Source organism: Annulohypoxylon truncatum (assembly GCF_022578515.1).
Source record: "Annulohypoxylon truncatum strain CBS 140777 unplaced genomic scaffold F4807scaffold_10, whole genome shotgun sequence".
Lineage (NCBI taxonomy): Eukaryota > Fungi > Ascomycota > Sordariomycetes > Xylariales > Hypoxylaceae > Annulohypoxylon > Annulohypoxylon truncatum.
In genome coordinates this window covers 452,645-469,828 of record NW_025953796.1, presented here as the reverse complement: position 1 = coordinate 469,828, position 17,184 = coordinate 452,645, and the positions used below count along the sequence as shown (strand labels likewise).

At 49.8% G+C, this 17,184-nt stretch overlaps 6 protein-coding genes across 6 annotated transcripts; 3 read left to right on the top strand and 3 right to left on the bottom strand.

Moving 5' to 3' along the window:
- Positions 1–2,768: 2,768 nt before the first annotated feature.
- On the top strand, positions 2,769–4,630 carry F4807DRAFT_30133 (uncharacterized protein). Its single transcript, XM_047994941.1, has 3 exons — positions 2,769–3,509; positions 3,561–3,700; positions 3,757–4,630. Exons 1-3 carry the CDS (start codon positions 3,020–3,022, stop codon positions 4,540–4,542), a joined length of 1,416 nt encoding a protein of 471 aa, XP_047855780.1. The 5' UTR covers positions 2,769–3,019; the 3' UTR covers positions 4,543–4,630.
- Positions 4,631–6,795: 2,165 nt separating this feature from the next.
- Positions 6,796–9,004, top strand: F4807DRAFT_30108 (uncharacterized protein). Its single transcript, XM_047994937.1, has 2 exons — positions 6,796–7,333; positions 7,584–9,004. Exons 1-2 carry the CDS (start codon positions 7,060–7,062, stop codon positions 8,408–8,410), a joined length of 1,101 nt encoding a protein of 366 aa, XP_047855779.1. The 5' UTR covers positions 6,796–7,059; the 3' UTR covers positions 8,411–9,004.
- Positions 9,005–9,330: 326 nt separating this feature from the next.
- On the bottom strand, positions 9,331–10,194 carry F4807DRAFT_458829 (transcription initiation factor IIE, beta subunit; the record flags this gene model as incomplete). Its single annotated transcript, XM_048001271.1, has 1 exon — positions 9,331–10,194. One exon carries the CDS (start codon positions 10,192–10,194, stop codon positions 9,331–9,333), a length of 864 nt encoding a protein of 287 aa, XP_047855778.1.
- Positions 10,195–11,393: 1,199 nt separating this feature from the next.
- On the bottom strand, positions 11,394–12,035 carry F4807DRAFT_458828 (cytochrome b5; the record flags this gene model as incomplete). Its single annotated transcript, XM_048001270.1, has 3 exons — positions 11,394–11,558; positions 11,639–11,765; positions 11,917–12,035. The coding sequence occupies 3 exons, from the start codon at positions 12,033–12,035 to the stop codon at positions 11,394–11,396; spliced, it is 411 nt and encodes a 136-aa protein (XP_047855777.1).
- A 1,346-nt stretch (positions 12,036–13,381) lies between these two features.
- Positions 13,382–15,436, bottom strand: F4807DRAFT_458827 (heterokaryon incompatibility protein-domain-containing protein; the record flags this gene model as incomplete). The annotated part of the gene is made up of 1 exon (XM_048001269.1): positions 13,382–15,436. One exon carries the CDS (start codon positions 15,434–15,436, stop codon positions 13,382–13,384), a length of 2,055 nt encoding a protein of 684 aa, XP_047855776.1.
- A 222-nt stretch (positions 15,437–15,658) lies between these two features.
- On the top strand, positions 15,659–17,156 carry F4807DRAFT_29798 (uncharacterized protein). The gene is made up of 4 exons (XM_047994904.1): positions 15,659–15,967; positions 16,032–16,047; positions 16,101–16,220; positions 16,300–17,156. The coding sequence occupies exons 1-4, from the start codon at positions 15,880–15,882 to the stop codon at positions 16,919–16,921; spliced, it is 846 nt and encodes a 281-aa protein (XP_047855775.1). The 5' UTR covers positions 15,659–15,879; the 3' UTR covers positions 16,922–17,156.
- Positions 17,157–17,184: the final 28 nt, after the last annotated feature.

Here is a 17,184-nt window from a genome sequence, read left to right as displayed (position 1 = left end):
ATAGCTACTGTCTTATTACATAACCAACCCATCTTTTTCGTTTTCACCTCATCTCTTATGATGGAAATATGCTCGTACAAGCAATTTGGCACTGTCCATAATCGTTATTAAACAGCTATTTATGGAAACGGGGTGCTTCCATAAAGCCGGACTGAAGTAAATAAGGCAAGCAATTGCATCCCATACTGTAAAATCGCATGGATATTCTGTTGTCTCATCAAATCTTACCATGTCTTTGGTACGAGCCAAATCCCAAATCCCACATCCTCCCTTGAACACCTGGACAACTTAAGATGTTGAAAACCACCCAGACCAGCCAGTCCAGTCCCGACGGGAGGTAACTGGAATTTTCGGTATTTCTATTGCTTGCCACTCGTCATCATGCTTCCAATAAGATCTAATAACTGAGAATCTCCCGAGACCCGTACCTCCCGAATGACAAATACGTATACTTACTACGTATGTATGTACATGTTGCATACCTAGGTGTAATGCTTCCAGTAATGTTCCTTCGGCGCTGCATAGTGCATATGCACCTAACGCGTATTATATGCATGGACGGCATTGCCGTCTTGACATCGCCTGCAACAAAAGCGTAGTCGACATTGAAACTCCACGCGTATCTCGACTCTCTAAGTTTTCATAGAAAAGTCACCCTTAATGTCATTCACTCGTTGCAATGGAGTCATTATGCAAGACGGGATGTCTGGGGAGATCATGTCAATATTGCGGATAATATGAGCGGAGCATGCATTGCGGGTCGTTTGCTGGGGTCATATTTGTCCCTTCTACATAGTACATAGTAAATGCCAAGATGAACAGTGCTCAGACAGGTTCTCAACGCTTAAATAGAAACGGCACGATAGAAGTAAGTAACTATGCATACTGTATTTGTTTAATGTTTTGCATAGGTATATTTGCCGGGTAGAAAAAAATAAAAAGAATATTTTAGTATAGAATTTCGAAAATAATCGAATATATTGAACCGGAATAAACGGAAAACTCCCGGTAATTTTCGACAATATGTAGTATAGCGTGATGTCAGAATACCGAAATACTTAGTGCGAAAATAAGAATAGCACTTTCCTTCAAAAAGGAGTCACAGTATAGAGAATGTTACTCGAAATAGCTAGTGCGAACCTAATTTTCCTTTAGCGTGTCGAACGTGCATGCACACAGGATACTTAGATACTTAGGTATGTAGCTGTAGCCCTATGTACTGAGATGCGGTTTCATTGGACCTGACAGTGGCAGGGTTATGAGAAAAAAAACGAAAAAGGAGAAAAGTTTGTTGACATCAATCCTATATTTAAACAGGCGAATTTTTTTTCTACTCACTCCTGACTTTATCACTGACACTTGATCCTATGAGTGCATGGACTGCTGCATCTCAAGTTCGGATACCGTGCGTTTATCTCGAGTCGCATTTTCAGGCGTACTGTACACTACTACGCAAAATACATACATAAGGTACGTAAGGCAGTCACGGACGTATTTTTTCCCTCTACCTCGTTCCTAGTACTTTGTACACGTCCCTACTTAAGGTGGTCCATGCTCCTGTTCCTTACCAACTCGCATGCACAACCCACCCACCTGCACTTTTACGTTACTAGGTTTGTCCACCGCCAAAATCACACCTGCACTTCTCTACCTGCACTCTACCCTCTACTAAAATCCAAGTACCCACGTACCTACCACTCATACGCTTACCTAAATACCATACTTCAATTTGATCATTTCAACACCTTCCATATTATTTTCCTTTCCTTCCCATCGTCACACATACTTTTTTTTCTTTTAATTCTTTCAACAACCTTTCATTCTCTAGATCACCGTACGGAAACCTAATTGCCCTCCGTGAAGGCGTTCTCTATTTTTCCATACATCGTTCTTCGATATTACCATCTCGGACCCTAAATAATTCCTCGAGGTATGTTGGGATCACAAGCTGCCCCCATTCCAGCTCTCTTAATCGGCGAGCTCTAGATCCACACCACACGTTTTCTTTTGTTGCTTCGATATCCACTGCCCGGTTTGCACGACCTGTTGCTGCCACCGCTCTGGGATCTGAGCACTCTTTCACGTCCTTGTCACGCGTCGCATCTTCGTCAACGTCTTTTACTTGATCGATCTGGTATCTTGGGATGGGTTAGTCGTGTTCTTCTACCGGTTACGAGTTCCAAGTATCTTGCATCACAGATGTCTCTGGTACAACTCTGACTCTATGACCAAGCTCGAAGTTTACAAACACTACCCTGCATCCCTTGTGTCCTATGAATATCACAAAGCTGGCCTTGGCTCTTATCTCCTTGCATTTTCATCAGGTCCATTCGCTTGCTTTCGAGAGTGCTGACTCGACTTGGTTTGTCCATAGGATTACGGACATTTTGCCCCAATAGATGATTTAGGATCACGACTTCTGGCCACCGTCTCCCTTTATCATATCTTCCTAACCTCGACTCATACGGCGTACAGCCGCGACACCTCGACCCCGCCCTTGTCATCTTCCTTAACATCCGACCGAGACCTATAAACAAAGACGTCGCAACGTGGACTGTACTGCTGTGCAGATATTTCCTCCATATCCGAAAGAGACGCCTTGGCGCATTACGTTACTCGACTATAATAATACCGGAAGATCTTTGCGCAACCTTTGCCTTGGTACATCGGCAACCAGACAACCTTAGAACAATACATCGGCAGATTTAGGCTCATTGAAGTAGAAGCTGACGCGTATCGAGCTGGGAATATTCCGCAAGACTACCTACTACCAACGACTAGGACGATAGTGTTATATCTGCCTACTCTTAAACGCGACGCAGCATCTTAGCTGTACAGGACAGGATTTTACGAACGGACCTCGTGCTATCGGGTGTTGAACTCTATTGAAAGAGTACCAAGAAAAAGACATACATCTACATAGAACGCGCAGTGCGGTCTTCACGTGGTACCATCGATAATTCGGAACGCGATAGATATCGCTTGTTCGCCCGGGACTTGTCGGCTTGTTCACGTCAACATGTCCAAGTCACCGTCGTCTGAGGTGATGAATATTACGAATATGCTAGGCAAGAAGGACGCAGCAGCAGCTGCTGCCGCCGCCGCCGCAGCATCGGGTCCCTCTCCGGATCACCAGCTCTTACCTCATCCTCAACTCTCCTCAGCCGCCATGGATCGCTCGAACTCACCACATGGATCGGAGAGTTCGTATCACTCAGGCCACCGCGTCGGACAGCCCTTAGAGGCATTGAATGGGATGAGCAATGGACGATCTTATGGTTCCCCTTCGGCAATGCAGACAACGATGCCTCTATCCGACCCAAGCATGCCTCCTGGTATGATGATACCGAACATGCCACCGGTCACTCATGGATCGATGGCCCATGGTCTTCCCATGGCCTACAACAAGCCGCCCGAGATGGCGCAGCGACCCCAGCCTCCGAGCAAGAACTACCCTTGTAGCAACTGTGGCAAGGCGTTTGCTCGACGAAGCGATCTGGCTAGACATGGTACGTTGCTTTCCTACGAGATACAATTATAACGCTAATCCCTGGTCTTAGAACGTATCCACACCGGAATTCGACCTCACGTCTGTGACTATGCAGGTTGTGGTAAGCAGTTTATTCAACGCTCAGCGTTGACGGTTCATCAACGAGTCCACACGGGTGAAAAACCCCACATGTGCGAGCGATGTGGCAAGGTATGAATTAATCTTACCCACCTATATATGTAGGAAATATGCTAACAGCGAGTCAGCCATTCAGTGACAGTAGCTCCTTGGCTCGGCACAGACGCATTCATTCGGGTAAGAGACCGTATAAATGCCCGTATGCCAACTGCCAGAAGACTTTCACTCGAAAGACGACTTTGACCCGCCACCGGAATCAGCACACTGGCACAGTGGAAGAGGCGGCAGCGGCTACAGCCAATGCCCTAGCTGCTGCCCAGGCTAGCAGAACGGCGGCGAACGCAGGTCGGGTAGCCCATAGCGACGGCGAACCTGTTTCGAACCACGGATCTCCGCTGAACACACCGTCGCCAGGCCAGAGACAGCTGTCTATTTCGCCTAGCGCGGAGTTGGCTGCCGCGAATGCGATGCGGAACAGCGACTATTCGTATGTGGGCAATGGGTCGCTCCCAGTTCATATTCGCACGGATATGCAATCTCAGAGCCCTACGTCAGTCCCGGCCTATGCCGCCACCATGCGACCTACTTCGCATCCTACGGTCTATCCGCCTCCACCCACTCTGGAACCTAGCATTGAATCGCATCAGCCAGGAACTGGCAGCACCGGCGGAAGCCCTCATATGGGCAGTGTGGGATGGCAATCGCCCTCACACATGGGCTCACCGACTCACAGCACTGGTGGCAGCAGTTATGTGTACCCGGACCCTGATCAGCAGTCCTTTTTGGGCAGCAACAACATGGGTCAGATGTATTACAATGCAGGCGCTCAGATTCGACGACCGACCAGCACTGATCCTGGCTCAGCTGCTTATGATGTGAAGCCTCGTCCGGATGCGCTATGGGCTAGTCAATAGGATGGCGACCAGAGCGGTTTAGGCGAACCCCTGGACAACATGGCGCTGTCGACTTCGGGATTGTCACCAGAAGCGGCACCAACGACATCACCGTCAGAAGCGCCGTCGCCCTTTGCGGAGACGGCGTGCGAACCGCACCGACAATATGCGACGGACCAGCAGATTTATTCAGGGCTCAGCCAATTTCTATTTGGCCAACCCCAGTTTGGTCAGTCGCAGCACGATCAGTCTCAGCAGGGTCAATTCTTCTACCCACAGCCGGATCAGTCGCAGCAGAATCAGTACGAATACCCGCAGCCGGATCAGTCGCAGCAGGGTCAGTACCAATACCCTCAGTATGATCCATCGTACGGTGCCCGATTTTTCGGAGGCGCCCAATAGATGATTCCATTTGTTCCTTGCATTTTCTTTTGTTACGGAAGGCACAATACCCAACGGCACGGCAAGGAGTGATTATTTGCGATGCGTTCGGGAGGGGGTTCACCAAACGGCGTTTTTTGCTTGTTTTTTTCTTTTTCTTTCTTTTCTTTGCCCCATCGGAGACCACAGATCAGGTATCCAGCTGCCTCGAGGTAGCTTCAGGGCCCGCCCAACTCAGTTCGGGGCGTGCACCTCGCAATTAATCGACCTAAAGTAACCGACCCAAAACACCAGTGGAATTTTATAATATAAAAGGCCTGACTTGCCCCTTGATGGATTCAACTAAAGTTGAAATGGCCCCACTTCGATTCTCCCCTCCTCTTTCAACATACCCTGGTCGGGTTCGGCGATATATCACGACAGCACAGGCGGCATAATCGGAGCAGAAGGAGGGAAAAAAGGAAAATTACCTAGGAATGAGGATAAAGGAACTAGTTGGGTTACGGACGCACGTATACGTTTTCTCTCCTAATGGCTGCAGACTTGCATTTGGGATCACGTTTTGCGGTGAATTTTTTGCAATAAGCAGCCCAATTGCTATGTCCCGATAGTGCGTCAGCAGAAAGATCTGTTGCCGATATGAAGCAATCAAGACTGAATTGAGAAATTTCGGCAACCTTTCTGATGAAAAAGATTCTCATCCTCAATACGCGTTAGAGACGGGCTATTCTCCTGGGTTTCTTGGTGCCTGCTAGACACCGCCAGTCGAGATAAGAGGCCAGAGTCTAGATAGTAAATCAACTTGCGGTTGGATTGAGAACAGAAAACATGGTATTCTTGCAAAACTTGAGAGTGGAGTGTGCTTATAGAAAATTGGTAACTACTAGGAATTCGTGAATGTGTTTGATTACATTGTAGGCCTTACGATATCCACCTGCTCATGTATATCGCCACGGTCTCCCGCTACGGGACGAGATCTTCACGCTAAGAAGCAGCCAGGGGCAAAAAGAGCCACTTATGGATGCGACAAACAATTGGGGTATCATGCTTTATCGCAACGTCACGTAGTATTTATATGAAGGTGCCCCGGCAAGTTTGCATAGCTATTGTTTCCTGCATACCTTACCTCAGCTACCGCACGGGGCTAGGCTAACGACTCCTTCTCCTATACTGTTGATCATGGCCCATAATGCAGTATGTAGAACTGTACAAGGTGACGTCTGCACGAGGCTGGTTTTGGTTCAAGGGAAATAAATGTTTAATCATCAATGACGGATAGTTTCTCGTACGATTGTGACGATTTTGGCGGCGGCTAAGCGATCAAGGGGGATAAAATGTGGATGGTCACCCCGGATTTGACTTTGTCGCGATTTTTTGATTTGTGATCATATGGGGCTACGCACATTTCTTTCTCATTTTTTTTTCTCGACGCTGCCGATACACCTCAGCTAAAACCAAGATACTGCGGTCGCTCCCGTCACCATTGACCATGCGAAATTTCTCGGTAACTTCGAATATATCTCCCCTGTCTCGGGGCAAATATGTTTCTTCACAAGCTCTCGTGGTCCCTTAAAATCTACTTTCATCTCTTGGCGGGAGATCTTCGATCTTTGACAACGAAACGCCATGCAGGCCGTCTAAATAAGCGTGGAACTTAGTTCCGAGCCGCTTGAGGAAACATTTCTGATTATTCGATCATTGCATTGGATTGCTGGTGTGACAAAAGCACCTGCTGCACCTTGTATGGCACCGCACATACGAGCTGAAGAGGACCCTGGAACTAAAAATTTCTCCTACTATTGAACTGATGCCATCTATCCAAATAAAATGTATCTTCCCGGATTCTATTGGACTGATCGCAAACTCACTTCGCTGTCTGAAAGAAGTAGCTGTTTACAAACCCTGGAAGAGCCGAGGACGGTGGGCGTTGATTAATCTTCTACCCCTATTGTTATCGACCTATTCCTTCTCCACCAACTCATCTGCTGTTGAAAACCAAACCATTATTGTTTTAACACATGGTCATAAAAGGCTACTGATGTTGACGGAACTCCGTCGTAACACGGGGAATTAAGGGCCTATATACAACTCTTCTAGGAGCCTTACCCTTTACCCCTTGAAACTTATCTAGGTCACCATCAACCAGATTCGCAGAACATGGCAAGCATACAAGACCTGTTGTCACCCACTGTCGACCAAGGTTCCAAAGAGACGGGAGCGAAGGGACAAGACACATTCTCTGGAATCGAGGATGTGCAAGAGACGACACACTTTGTGGTGGAGTTCATCTTAGATGTGGTTTGCCCGTACTGCTACATCGGCTTCAAGAACCTGACCGCCGCCATCGCGACTTACACGGCAACCCACCCAGAGGCAACCTTCGAAGTGGTTTGCTCGCCGTACCTGCTCGATCCGCTGGCCACTCGAAGCGGTGAGTTCACCCTATCCAACCGTCATACCCAGGTACCTAGTTCTAGCAACGGGGGAGGCCGCAATTTACCTCAGGTCTTGGCGGCCTAGAGCGACTCCACCGTCTCCCCTAGACTTCAAGGTGTATCCCAGAACCGACCTCCTCGAACGTCGAACTTTGTGGGAACCCGCTAGGAACAAGAAAACCCACCCAAAAAGCCCCCGTGGCTAATTACATACTCGTAACTGACCGTAAAATTTTCCACCTCCAGCATACGACAAGTCGACGTACCTCAACAGCCCGAAGCATAGCCCCGAGCACTGGCGCGAGTTGGGCCGGCAGGCCGGCATCGACTTCACCTGGGAGGGGCGCACGGGGAGCACGCGCGACGCGCACAAGCTGCTGCGGTACGCGCTCGAACCGACGCCCACGACGGCGCGGAGCACAGCCTTCGCCTCGCGAAATCGCAATGTGGGACAGAACCAGTCGTCGCCGCCTCCTCCAGCACCGGCGCCGGGAAGCGGGGCCGGGCCCAACGGGATCCACTCGTCCTCTTCCTCTTCAGAACCGCTGCGGCGCGGCCCGGCGCTGCAACTGCGCATGCTCTCCGCGCTCCTGCACGCGCACCACGAGACCAGCGCGGATATATCCTCGCCATCCTTCCTCACCTCTCTCTTCTCCTCCTCCTCCTCTCCCAACTTTCCCAACTTTCCCCTCCCCAACCACGCCAACCACGCCAACCTCGACCTAACCCCCTCCACCGTCCACGCCCTCCTCGAAGACCCATCCTGGGACCGCGCCATAGAAGCGCTGTCCGCGGACGCGCGCGAGCGGCCCGGGCTCTCCGTGCGCGCGGTGCCGACTTTCGTCGTGAACGACCGGTACGTGATCGGCGGGGCGCAGAGCGTGGGGTTTCTGCTTGATGTTTTCGCACGGATAGGTGCTGGGAGGGGGTTTAGGGATGGTGTCGGGGTGGGGGATGCGGAGACGGGGATAGGGGAAGGGGAAGGGGGAGGAACGGCCGGGGAGGGGGGCGTGCGCGCGCGCGAGAGATTTTATGAGGAGGGGGGTGGGCGGGGAGGGTCGTCGGTTGTGTAGGTAGGGATATATAGGGGAGGTGAGGTCTGGGAGGAGAGAATGTTGGCGAGGCGGCGTGGAGGGCTGGTGGGGTGTAATATGTATGTATGGATCTGTGGAGCATATCGTCGACTTCGAAAGATACTGGAGATGGTCTAGCAGGGAGGTTGGATCTCTTGAGAGGGGATGGTCAACATATAGGGTGCCTATCTTGGTAGTCAAGAAACAGGCTTGGGATATCTAGCATCAGGTCATACCTAGCTACCTGCCTAGGGCAAGGAGCGGCTCAGAAACCTTGGGATAAGAGGGTAAAGGGATTGGATCGCTTAGTATGGATACCACAAGTTAGCATATGCAATTCTTCATAATCGGACTTACATTACTTTGTACGAATCTTTTTCGTTCGTTTATTGGTTTTGGGCTATAATTTGAAGTCACCTTTTGCTTCGACCGGACTGCTTAGCCTGGATAACATATGGAACTTTCCTGTGAACAACAGGGAGAGCAAGTCATGAGAGAAGGAGGGATAAAGGAGTAAAACGAAATGACTTGAAAAAGCGTCGCGTTCATCTGCCACGGTAGTAACGGGGTAAATCAGAATCTAAGTCACATCATAATAGTCAACTTTGTTTTGTACTTATACCTTTTATTAAGGTGCAATGCCGAGAGGGTTTTGCTCTCCAGAGCCCCCCTTTGCTTGCCAAAGTTTATAGTAGGGGCATTGACATCTTATAGCCCAATGCCTTTACCTCGTAATTCGAAATGCCACGTTTCTTTTGACCAACCTAAAACGCCGATAATGCTAGTTTTGTCCCCTTGTCTCACAAGAGGAATGTGCCGTGGGAAAATCACTCCTGGCCGGATATCAACGCAACCTTGCTTCCACAGCAATGCCTCGGAACCCCCCATGCTATGCTGGAATGCGATCTCTCAGAAGACGATTAACGCTTGTGCTGTTCGAAGATGCTCCGCATATGTTCGTTCTCGAACTTCTTCTGCACGCGCGAAGCCTTCTTGCGCTTGGGCGGGGCCTTCTGACCGGCATTCGCGTTGGCCTTCGTGCCACCGCTAGTCGCCTTCTGACCAAGCGCCTTAAGCTTTCGGGGCATCTCTTCGACGGACGGCAGCGGCTCCTTAAACCACATCGCGCGGAACTCGTCATCTACCTTATGATGCAGAGCCGGGTTGTCGAGCCAGACGAATCTGTGCGTCTGTTCCTTCTTGGTTCGAACCGTCAGGATCTTGTGCTCGGCCTCGAGCTCCATGAGCGCTTCGTCGCAGTTCGGCCACCCGTCCTTGATCGCCTTGACTTCGGTGGCCGAGGCGTCCGTCTTGCTCTGCAGGTACTCGAGCAGCGTCACCTTGGACGTGACGCCCGGCAGCATCGGCTTGAACTCGTAGGTGCCGGCGCGCCACTGCTCCGACTCGGGCAGCGACTTGGCCTTCGGGTCCGGGCGGTACTGCATGCGCGAGTGGCGCTGCATGGTCGTCGCGAAGAACTTCTGCACGTGTTCCGGATAGTGCTGGAGGGTCAGGTGGTCCATGATCTCCTGCAGCGTCTTCGGCGTGCCCTTCGACTTGAGGAAGTCGACCGCGTACGTGAGCTGCGTGATGATGTGCGAGCCGTAGTCCTGGGAGGCGGCGGCGGCGGCTGCTGCGGCAGGGGTGGCCGAGGCGTTGTTGGCTGCGATTCCGTCGCGCTTCTGACGCTTCGAAGCCGCGCCATCGGACTTGGTCACCTTAGACGGGGATGGCGAAAGGGCCGACGCCTTCGTCGAGCCGCCGGCGGGTTTTTTGGGAGACATGATGGTTGAATGATTGATTCAGTCGGGTGAGTTCCTTAGGTCCTTGTTGTGGGATGGCGAGATGTTTTGTTGTTTGATGCCAACCTCATCAATGGATGGATGGATAAAGAAAGAAAGTGAAAGTATGAATGCGAAACAAGGCTGAGAGGTGTCAATTGATTGCATGTGTTATGTAATCTTTTAAGGTTAGCCCAATAAGTGGAGTACCCCAGGTATTTGGTATCTATGTATCTAAGTACTGTTGTATCTTTGAAGAAGTGTGGCTTATAGTAACATATGGCTTAAAACGCTAAAAATTGAAGGTGTTCGTGGGTCTTTAGCGTGAAATGGGCTAGCGGCCCTTTTAGTGAGGTCCAATTAACTTGACGTTAGGTTCTTTTCAATTGACATACACTCGGGTCCCAGGCTAATACCTAGGTACAATTAGGACAATTGAGGCCAGCTCTAGTTCTGTATTAGGAAGTGTCAGCATTGAACGATGTCTTTCGATGCTTTCTCATTTCCTTTACCTAATTTGGCAATCGAGTGCGGATCGGATGGGGCCGATAACCCAGATGCATCCTTGAGGAACAAGATAAAACTTGCATTTCATAATTGCCTCAGAGGGAAATGGTTTGAAGATGGGTGATACGATTTGATTCTGCGAAGGGCTGCAAGTAATTGAGTGAGTGGGTTGGTTGGTTGGTTGGTTGCGCGTTGATGTTGAGAAACTACTATGTAGAATATGTTGTAACCTTTAAATGGCCATATTGTGACGAAATCGAAGCATGAATCGCATTTTTAATAGAAATAGGATATTAAAGGTAATATGTAATCACTCTGACATTACTGGATGTCGGCAATTCTTGAATTTATCTAGCACCAGATTGACATGAGATCACCATTTCGCAACAAGTACTTCATAGCGTTCATCGGGTTTATTAAAAATGCCTGTACTTAAGTAACCGCCATCCAATCCCTCTAGGCTCTTTGGTCCATCAACTCTGCCAGTAACACAATCATATTCTCATCGGACTCCTGGTAGTCATACACCAAATAGCCTGATAAGACACCACCGAGAAATAGGTAAGAACCAAACCAGATCTATTAAGCATCGAGGATAGATATGCTACCGTAAAGGCATCCATCAACTCGTCGCTCGACCCACTAGTACACACTCCTTACTCCCCCAACAACCTCGTCCAAGAAGAGTCAGCCACTTAGGCCTCCTTTCCTTCTTGGGCCTGTAGGTACTGGTAGGCACCGAAAGCGACCAGTCCACCGATGAAGATGACAGCGTACAGGGCGGTTCCGTAGCCGGCCGAGCTTGTGTTGGCAGCTGGGGCAAGGGAGGGCTGTTGAGCCTTGGGTTGAGGGTCACCAGGCTGGATTAAAGGTCCGTTAGCATACCGGAGTATGATTGGGGAAGGGTAGATTAAAGACATCGGGAGACGGGAATTCTTACCTTTCGCTTTAGGGTACCGACAAGGAGTTGCTCGAGGGTTTCTCGGGCTTCGTCACTGTGGCCGACGTCCTCGAAAGCCTCTGTCGCGTCTTGGCCACCAACATCTAATAGGACTTCTTCACCACCGCTGTGTGGACGAAGGATGTTAGCTGACATTTGTACACGTAGGCACAAAAGCCCGGGCCACACCGCGAAATTGATCCACAAGAACGAACACAATTGCGACGTCGATTGAAATTGAAATCGCATAACGTGGAAAATAGTAATGTAGCACTTACGGATGTTCATCAATGAACTTGGTGGTATCGTAGATCTTGTCGTGCACAACGATATAAAGATCCTTCTTGGTGTTGTGCTCAGCAATATCCTGGTAGGTAAGCTCCTTCAACTCTGCCATTTTGTTGACTTTGTTGTTTTCCTCGAAACAAATCTAAGGGTATCGATCGCTCGAAGTCAAGAAAGATGTACAGGTGTAGATTCGGACACAAGCGCAGTCGGCACGGAGATTGATCGGGGGTTGAGGGAGGAGTAAAGAGGACAGTTGGGGTTAAGGAAGGATAAGTAGGATGGATAAGAAGGTGAGATGGAGCTAGTCAATTGCATTTGGTGATTTGATTTCTTAAACTTCGAATGGCTTCTGTCCCCTAGAAAATTTAGGGAGCTAGCGGTCAGCGGAGGGTACGGTAATCCGAATCCTATGGATGCCATTTGAGCCAATCAGAGACTACCTATATCAATTTATCAAACCGCTGTGGGGATCAACAGTTAGCTCACCTCGTTTTTTTTAGTGTACGTATTTTTATTTTTTTACAGGACAATTCCTCCAATCCGCCCAGTGGACCCTTACATGAACATCTACCCTAGCATTCTCTATACGATTACCTACTTTGGTATTGTGTATAGTCGTAGGTTATGCACGCCTCGGTTGGTCGGTTGTACTTCTCTAAACCCGGATGGTAGGTCGGTACCTGATTCGCTGCTGCCATACGAAAGCACAACTTTATGCAATATGCCATTATACCATTTGATTGGAGACTTCCACTTCCACCTGATACAGGGTTCAGATAAGATCGAGACGTTTTACCTTATGTAAGTCAAGTCCCCGCATTGGCACATAACTGCTTATCTGCTTATGTGCATTTGAAACTAGATATGTAAGTGCTAGGGTCCGGAATCTTGCCGTTCTTCCTCCGCTTCTACCTAATTCTATCTCATCCTTCCGTGCCGCTAATATCTATGGGTTTATCATGGATCTCTAGAGATCAATCAGCAAGGCTGCAAGGTCGAGACCGAACGTTCCGGACTGCCCTTCCACTTATGGCGTACGAGGAATCTTGCCGTCTTGGAGATCCTTTAGTCACTGTCGGCAGGTCGTCGTCATAATGCGGAGATTCGGAGTTTTAATTGGAACCAGCGGTCCGTCCCTATGATCACCAGGGCAATTAATGTTTTAAGATCCTAATTACTCCGTATCGGAGAGCTTGCAGTCCATACCTATGCTATGAATGAGTCTCGCCTGTCATATCGACTAGAAATAGCGGCCCCTTAACCTGGGGTACTGAGTGATGAACAGGTACGCGAGGGCGGCCAAAACTACCGTGCTCAGGGACGTGATACCCCAATTCAAGGCGTTCGGAGACTTATGTAGGATAACGTGCTTGAACGAATACGAAGAGCGGGGACACTGAGCACACACATGTGCCCATGTGCTCAAGTGCCAGTCACAGAAGAGATCAAATGTTACTACACGAGGTTGAAGAATTCCGCCCTGCGCGTACTCTTCTTCCACTGCTCGACTGCTTCCCCGGTCATCAAGCCCGGCACGTAACACTCCCCGATGAACGAATACTTGCCCTCGCCGAGCTCCCTTACCACATACGGGACCTTCCCGCCGAATAAAATAACTATTATATCACTCCTTTCCATCGTTTCAGGGCCTATTCCCATTAAACTCCCTGCTGTGACGAAAAATCGTCTATGCAAACAAGCCCGTGTGAAAGCCTCACGGAACCGGCCTGAACTTGAATAGTTCCAAATGGCAGTTGGCAATCTCCATTTTTTGCCAATGCCCGAGACCGGGATCTGGCCTCCGAACTGTTGAATCAACCAGTCTGCCGCGTCGTCAAGAAATTTTGGATCCTCGTCGATAGGCTGCTTTGTCTCGCTGAGACCTGCGCTAAGCGTTGAGACGAAAGTATGAGGTATGTTTTCGGGCTGGTACATTTCCAGATTATCGTCTCCTGACGTACTACCACTGGCCAGGTGTGCCACCAGGTTCCACGCCGATTTTACAAAATCATGCTCTTCTTTGTATGATGTATGCCGGAACCCATAGCTAATAAGTTTGTCCCCATACGCTCTTATTAAGCCACCGGAAACCCTGATCCCCTCCACAGAAAGACATGATGGGTCTATAGAGGCTCCCATTGATAGAAACTCATCGCCATTGGCGTTATAAGGCGACTCGTTTCGGTTATCGTTGACCAATTCAGTAGATATTTTCGGTTGATTCCAGTCTGGCACCCATGATGGACAACCGGATATTTTCACGCCTTGGATTCCGCCTGCGTGAGATAGTGCTGCGAGATTCCCATGATATATTATTAGGAAGCGTATTACATTCGGATACACCTCGTCAACTCGCTTTGGATCGTACGTTGGCTCGATCAACGGATCAAATTTCTGATTATTGTCACGAATATAGACAGTCTCTTCTGCCAAGCTATAGGCCGCGTATACCTTATCCACTTTGAGCGTCGCTTTTCGTCCTCGAAGCTCCCGCAGCATTCGAAGTAAGGGGCGTCTATTTCCCGTCATGGACCATATCGCGGCAACCTTAGAAACTGGCAGAAGATCTCTCTTATCTCCGTGAAACTGGATGTCAGCGGGTAAGGCGAAGCCGTGCGCCTGGAACCATGTTGCAGCTTTCCCTAAAGCCTCCCACTCGATCTGCCAGTCCCCTAGAATAGCGACAGCTCGCTTGGCGTGGACGACTTCTTGGACAACCCATATGCGCTCGAACCACGGATTAACAAAAAAATCGTGGAGGACTTGCCATTCAGGAGCGTCCGAGCTGGGAAAACCATGTACGAGATTTCGGTATGCTGTGTCCGTATCTGCTCTCGATACCGTAAGGTAATCTCTACCGGCATCAACATTTCTCAATGCTTGGGCGATAAATGCGAGGACGACCGGCGTTTTCCCGTACTGTCCAATGTGAACTTGATGTGTTAGCGCGGGTAACCCCTTCGGTCTTAATGCCCTCAGACGTGTGGAGTCAGCCCTATAGGTGTCGTTTGCCTCTCCCAGCCATATCTTAACCGTAACAGCGTCTGCATAGATCTCGTGCATCCGCTTGACCTGGTTCTCCTTCTCAGCCATGTCCTCTTGATTGATACAAAGAGCATCAATCCAAATAGGCCTTTCTTGCTGGGAGACAGAATGCTCTTGTTCTTCTTGCCGATTGGTAGCGAACGAGCCCCAGGCATTGCGACTCGAGTGGAGTTGATGGTCTTTTGGCCAAGTAATAACCGAATCCCAGTTCGGGAGAGGACGAAGATATCTCATCGCCTTGATCAAGTTTTTTGCGACTGTCACCCCATGTCCATTGCACATGATGGGCTCGTCGGATACTTCGGTGCCCCATACATAAGAGATCGCATCATACTCTGGCGCATTATTCCTATCCTCGACGACGATAAAGGTACAATTGATTGTCTCAGACGCAAAACCCGGCGCAATCAAGAGTAAACGTATAGCCTCTGGTCCTATGGGTTCATAAAGTTGTTGGTTTGGCATGTTGCCCCACGTCTAAGACAGATTGATAGATTTCGTAACAGTAATTGGTCGATTCTGAATGATGCTTACAAGCCGCCGCAACCTGAAAGGACGACGATCATCGCTATGGGCTTCTAGGACTTATAGGCTCCATCCTACAGTCAAGTTTCTTAGCTTGCCTAAAATGTGGCTGCTTACATCTATATCTAGATTCGCCAGCCAACCAGACGACAGATCACTTCCAGGGGGTTTCAGATATGAACGGTTAGCTTCAGCGGCGCAGTCTCAGGTGCGACACAGCCTCAGAATCCTTCAGATGTCCAGTGAATCTCAGCCCTACTTTACGAATCCCAGCTTCTCATCATTCGTCATTGTTAAGAACATATGAGCATATCAAAGAACGGATGTGGTGAATAACTATACCTATTTTCCATTGAGATTTGGGTTGAGCACGACTTATAGTCATGCCGTTGAGTTGGCCTGATTGGCCTGCTAGCGTAAAGACGAACGTGTTTTCCAACATCTGGAAGGATGCCCGATTACTAAACGCAAGTGAGTCTTCCGGCCTACGATGAGCTTTTTATAAGTTGAACCTCGTTACTCACCAAGCATACAGCGGTATACGCGCAATGGTAACTACACCTGATCAAAATGCATAGTATCACCACTCAACTCATCGTCCTAGGCTCTGCGTCCTCTCAGCCATCTCCTTCGTAGTAATAAGGATATGCTGGCTCATTAGCGCCGACACTCCCCCGCACGAAGGGGAGGTGCTGGGCATCCCGTTGATGATAGCAGATATGATGTTCGTCCTCCCCTACTTTCCACCCTACTTACCTACCTTACCTCCTTACTTCCAACATTCGTATTAACACAACCCCCAGCTTCTTCCCCACCATCTCCCTAACCGTAGAGCTCTCGCACATCCTCCGCACCCGCGTGCCCGCCTACATCGGGCTAGTCTACTGCACGCTGCGCATGTTCACAAGCTTCATGTCCAGCGCCGCCGAGGACTCGACCGACGGCATCCCCTCAGGCCCTTACCTCTTCCTCGGCATCGCGCGCGTCCTCGCCACGTACTACATGCTCGTGCTGCCCTACACGCCGGCGAAGACGCGCCTGGACCCGGACCCGCCGCGCGCCATCCGCAACATCGACTCGCTGCCCGTGCGCGCCTGCTTCCAGCTCGCCTGTACCCTGGCCCTGCCGTACTTCTCGCGCCCGCCCCACGGCACCGCCGCGCACCTGTTCGCCCACGTCCGGCCGCCGTGCTGGCGCGTCGAAGCCCTCGCCTATTACGCCCTGCCCTCGTACTTCGAGCCCGCGTTCGCGTTCACGGGCTGCGCGGCCCTCGCGTACTTCGCCGCGCTGATTATCGGCCAGGAGTACGTGTTTAGTCGGACGTTGGGCGGGCCGGGCGTCGAGCGCTTGACGTTTATAAGGCCTGGGCGCGTGCAGTTGGTGGATTCGATTGGGTTGGAGGAGGGGCGGATTAGGTTGCCGTGATTCTTTTTCTTCCTTTTTACGTTTTGTTTGGCTTCCTTTTGGGAGGGAGTTTGTTTAGCGTATACGATGGTAAGGAGGTAGGGTCTCGCCGTGCAACTGTGTGATTTTATGAGGTCTAAGCATGGGCTTTTGGATATCGTGGCATGTTTGGGCTTTGCATACGACGCATGGTAGATTATATATATCAACAAATAAGGCGGTCTTGTATGTGTACATGTACGTGTGTCGACGGAGATGATGACTATAATCCACTAGACTTTCAC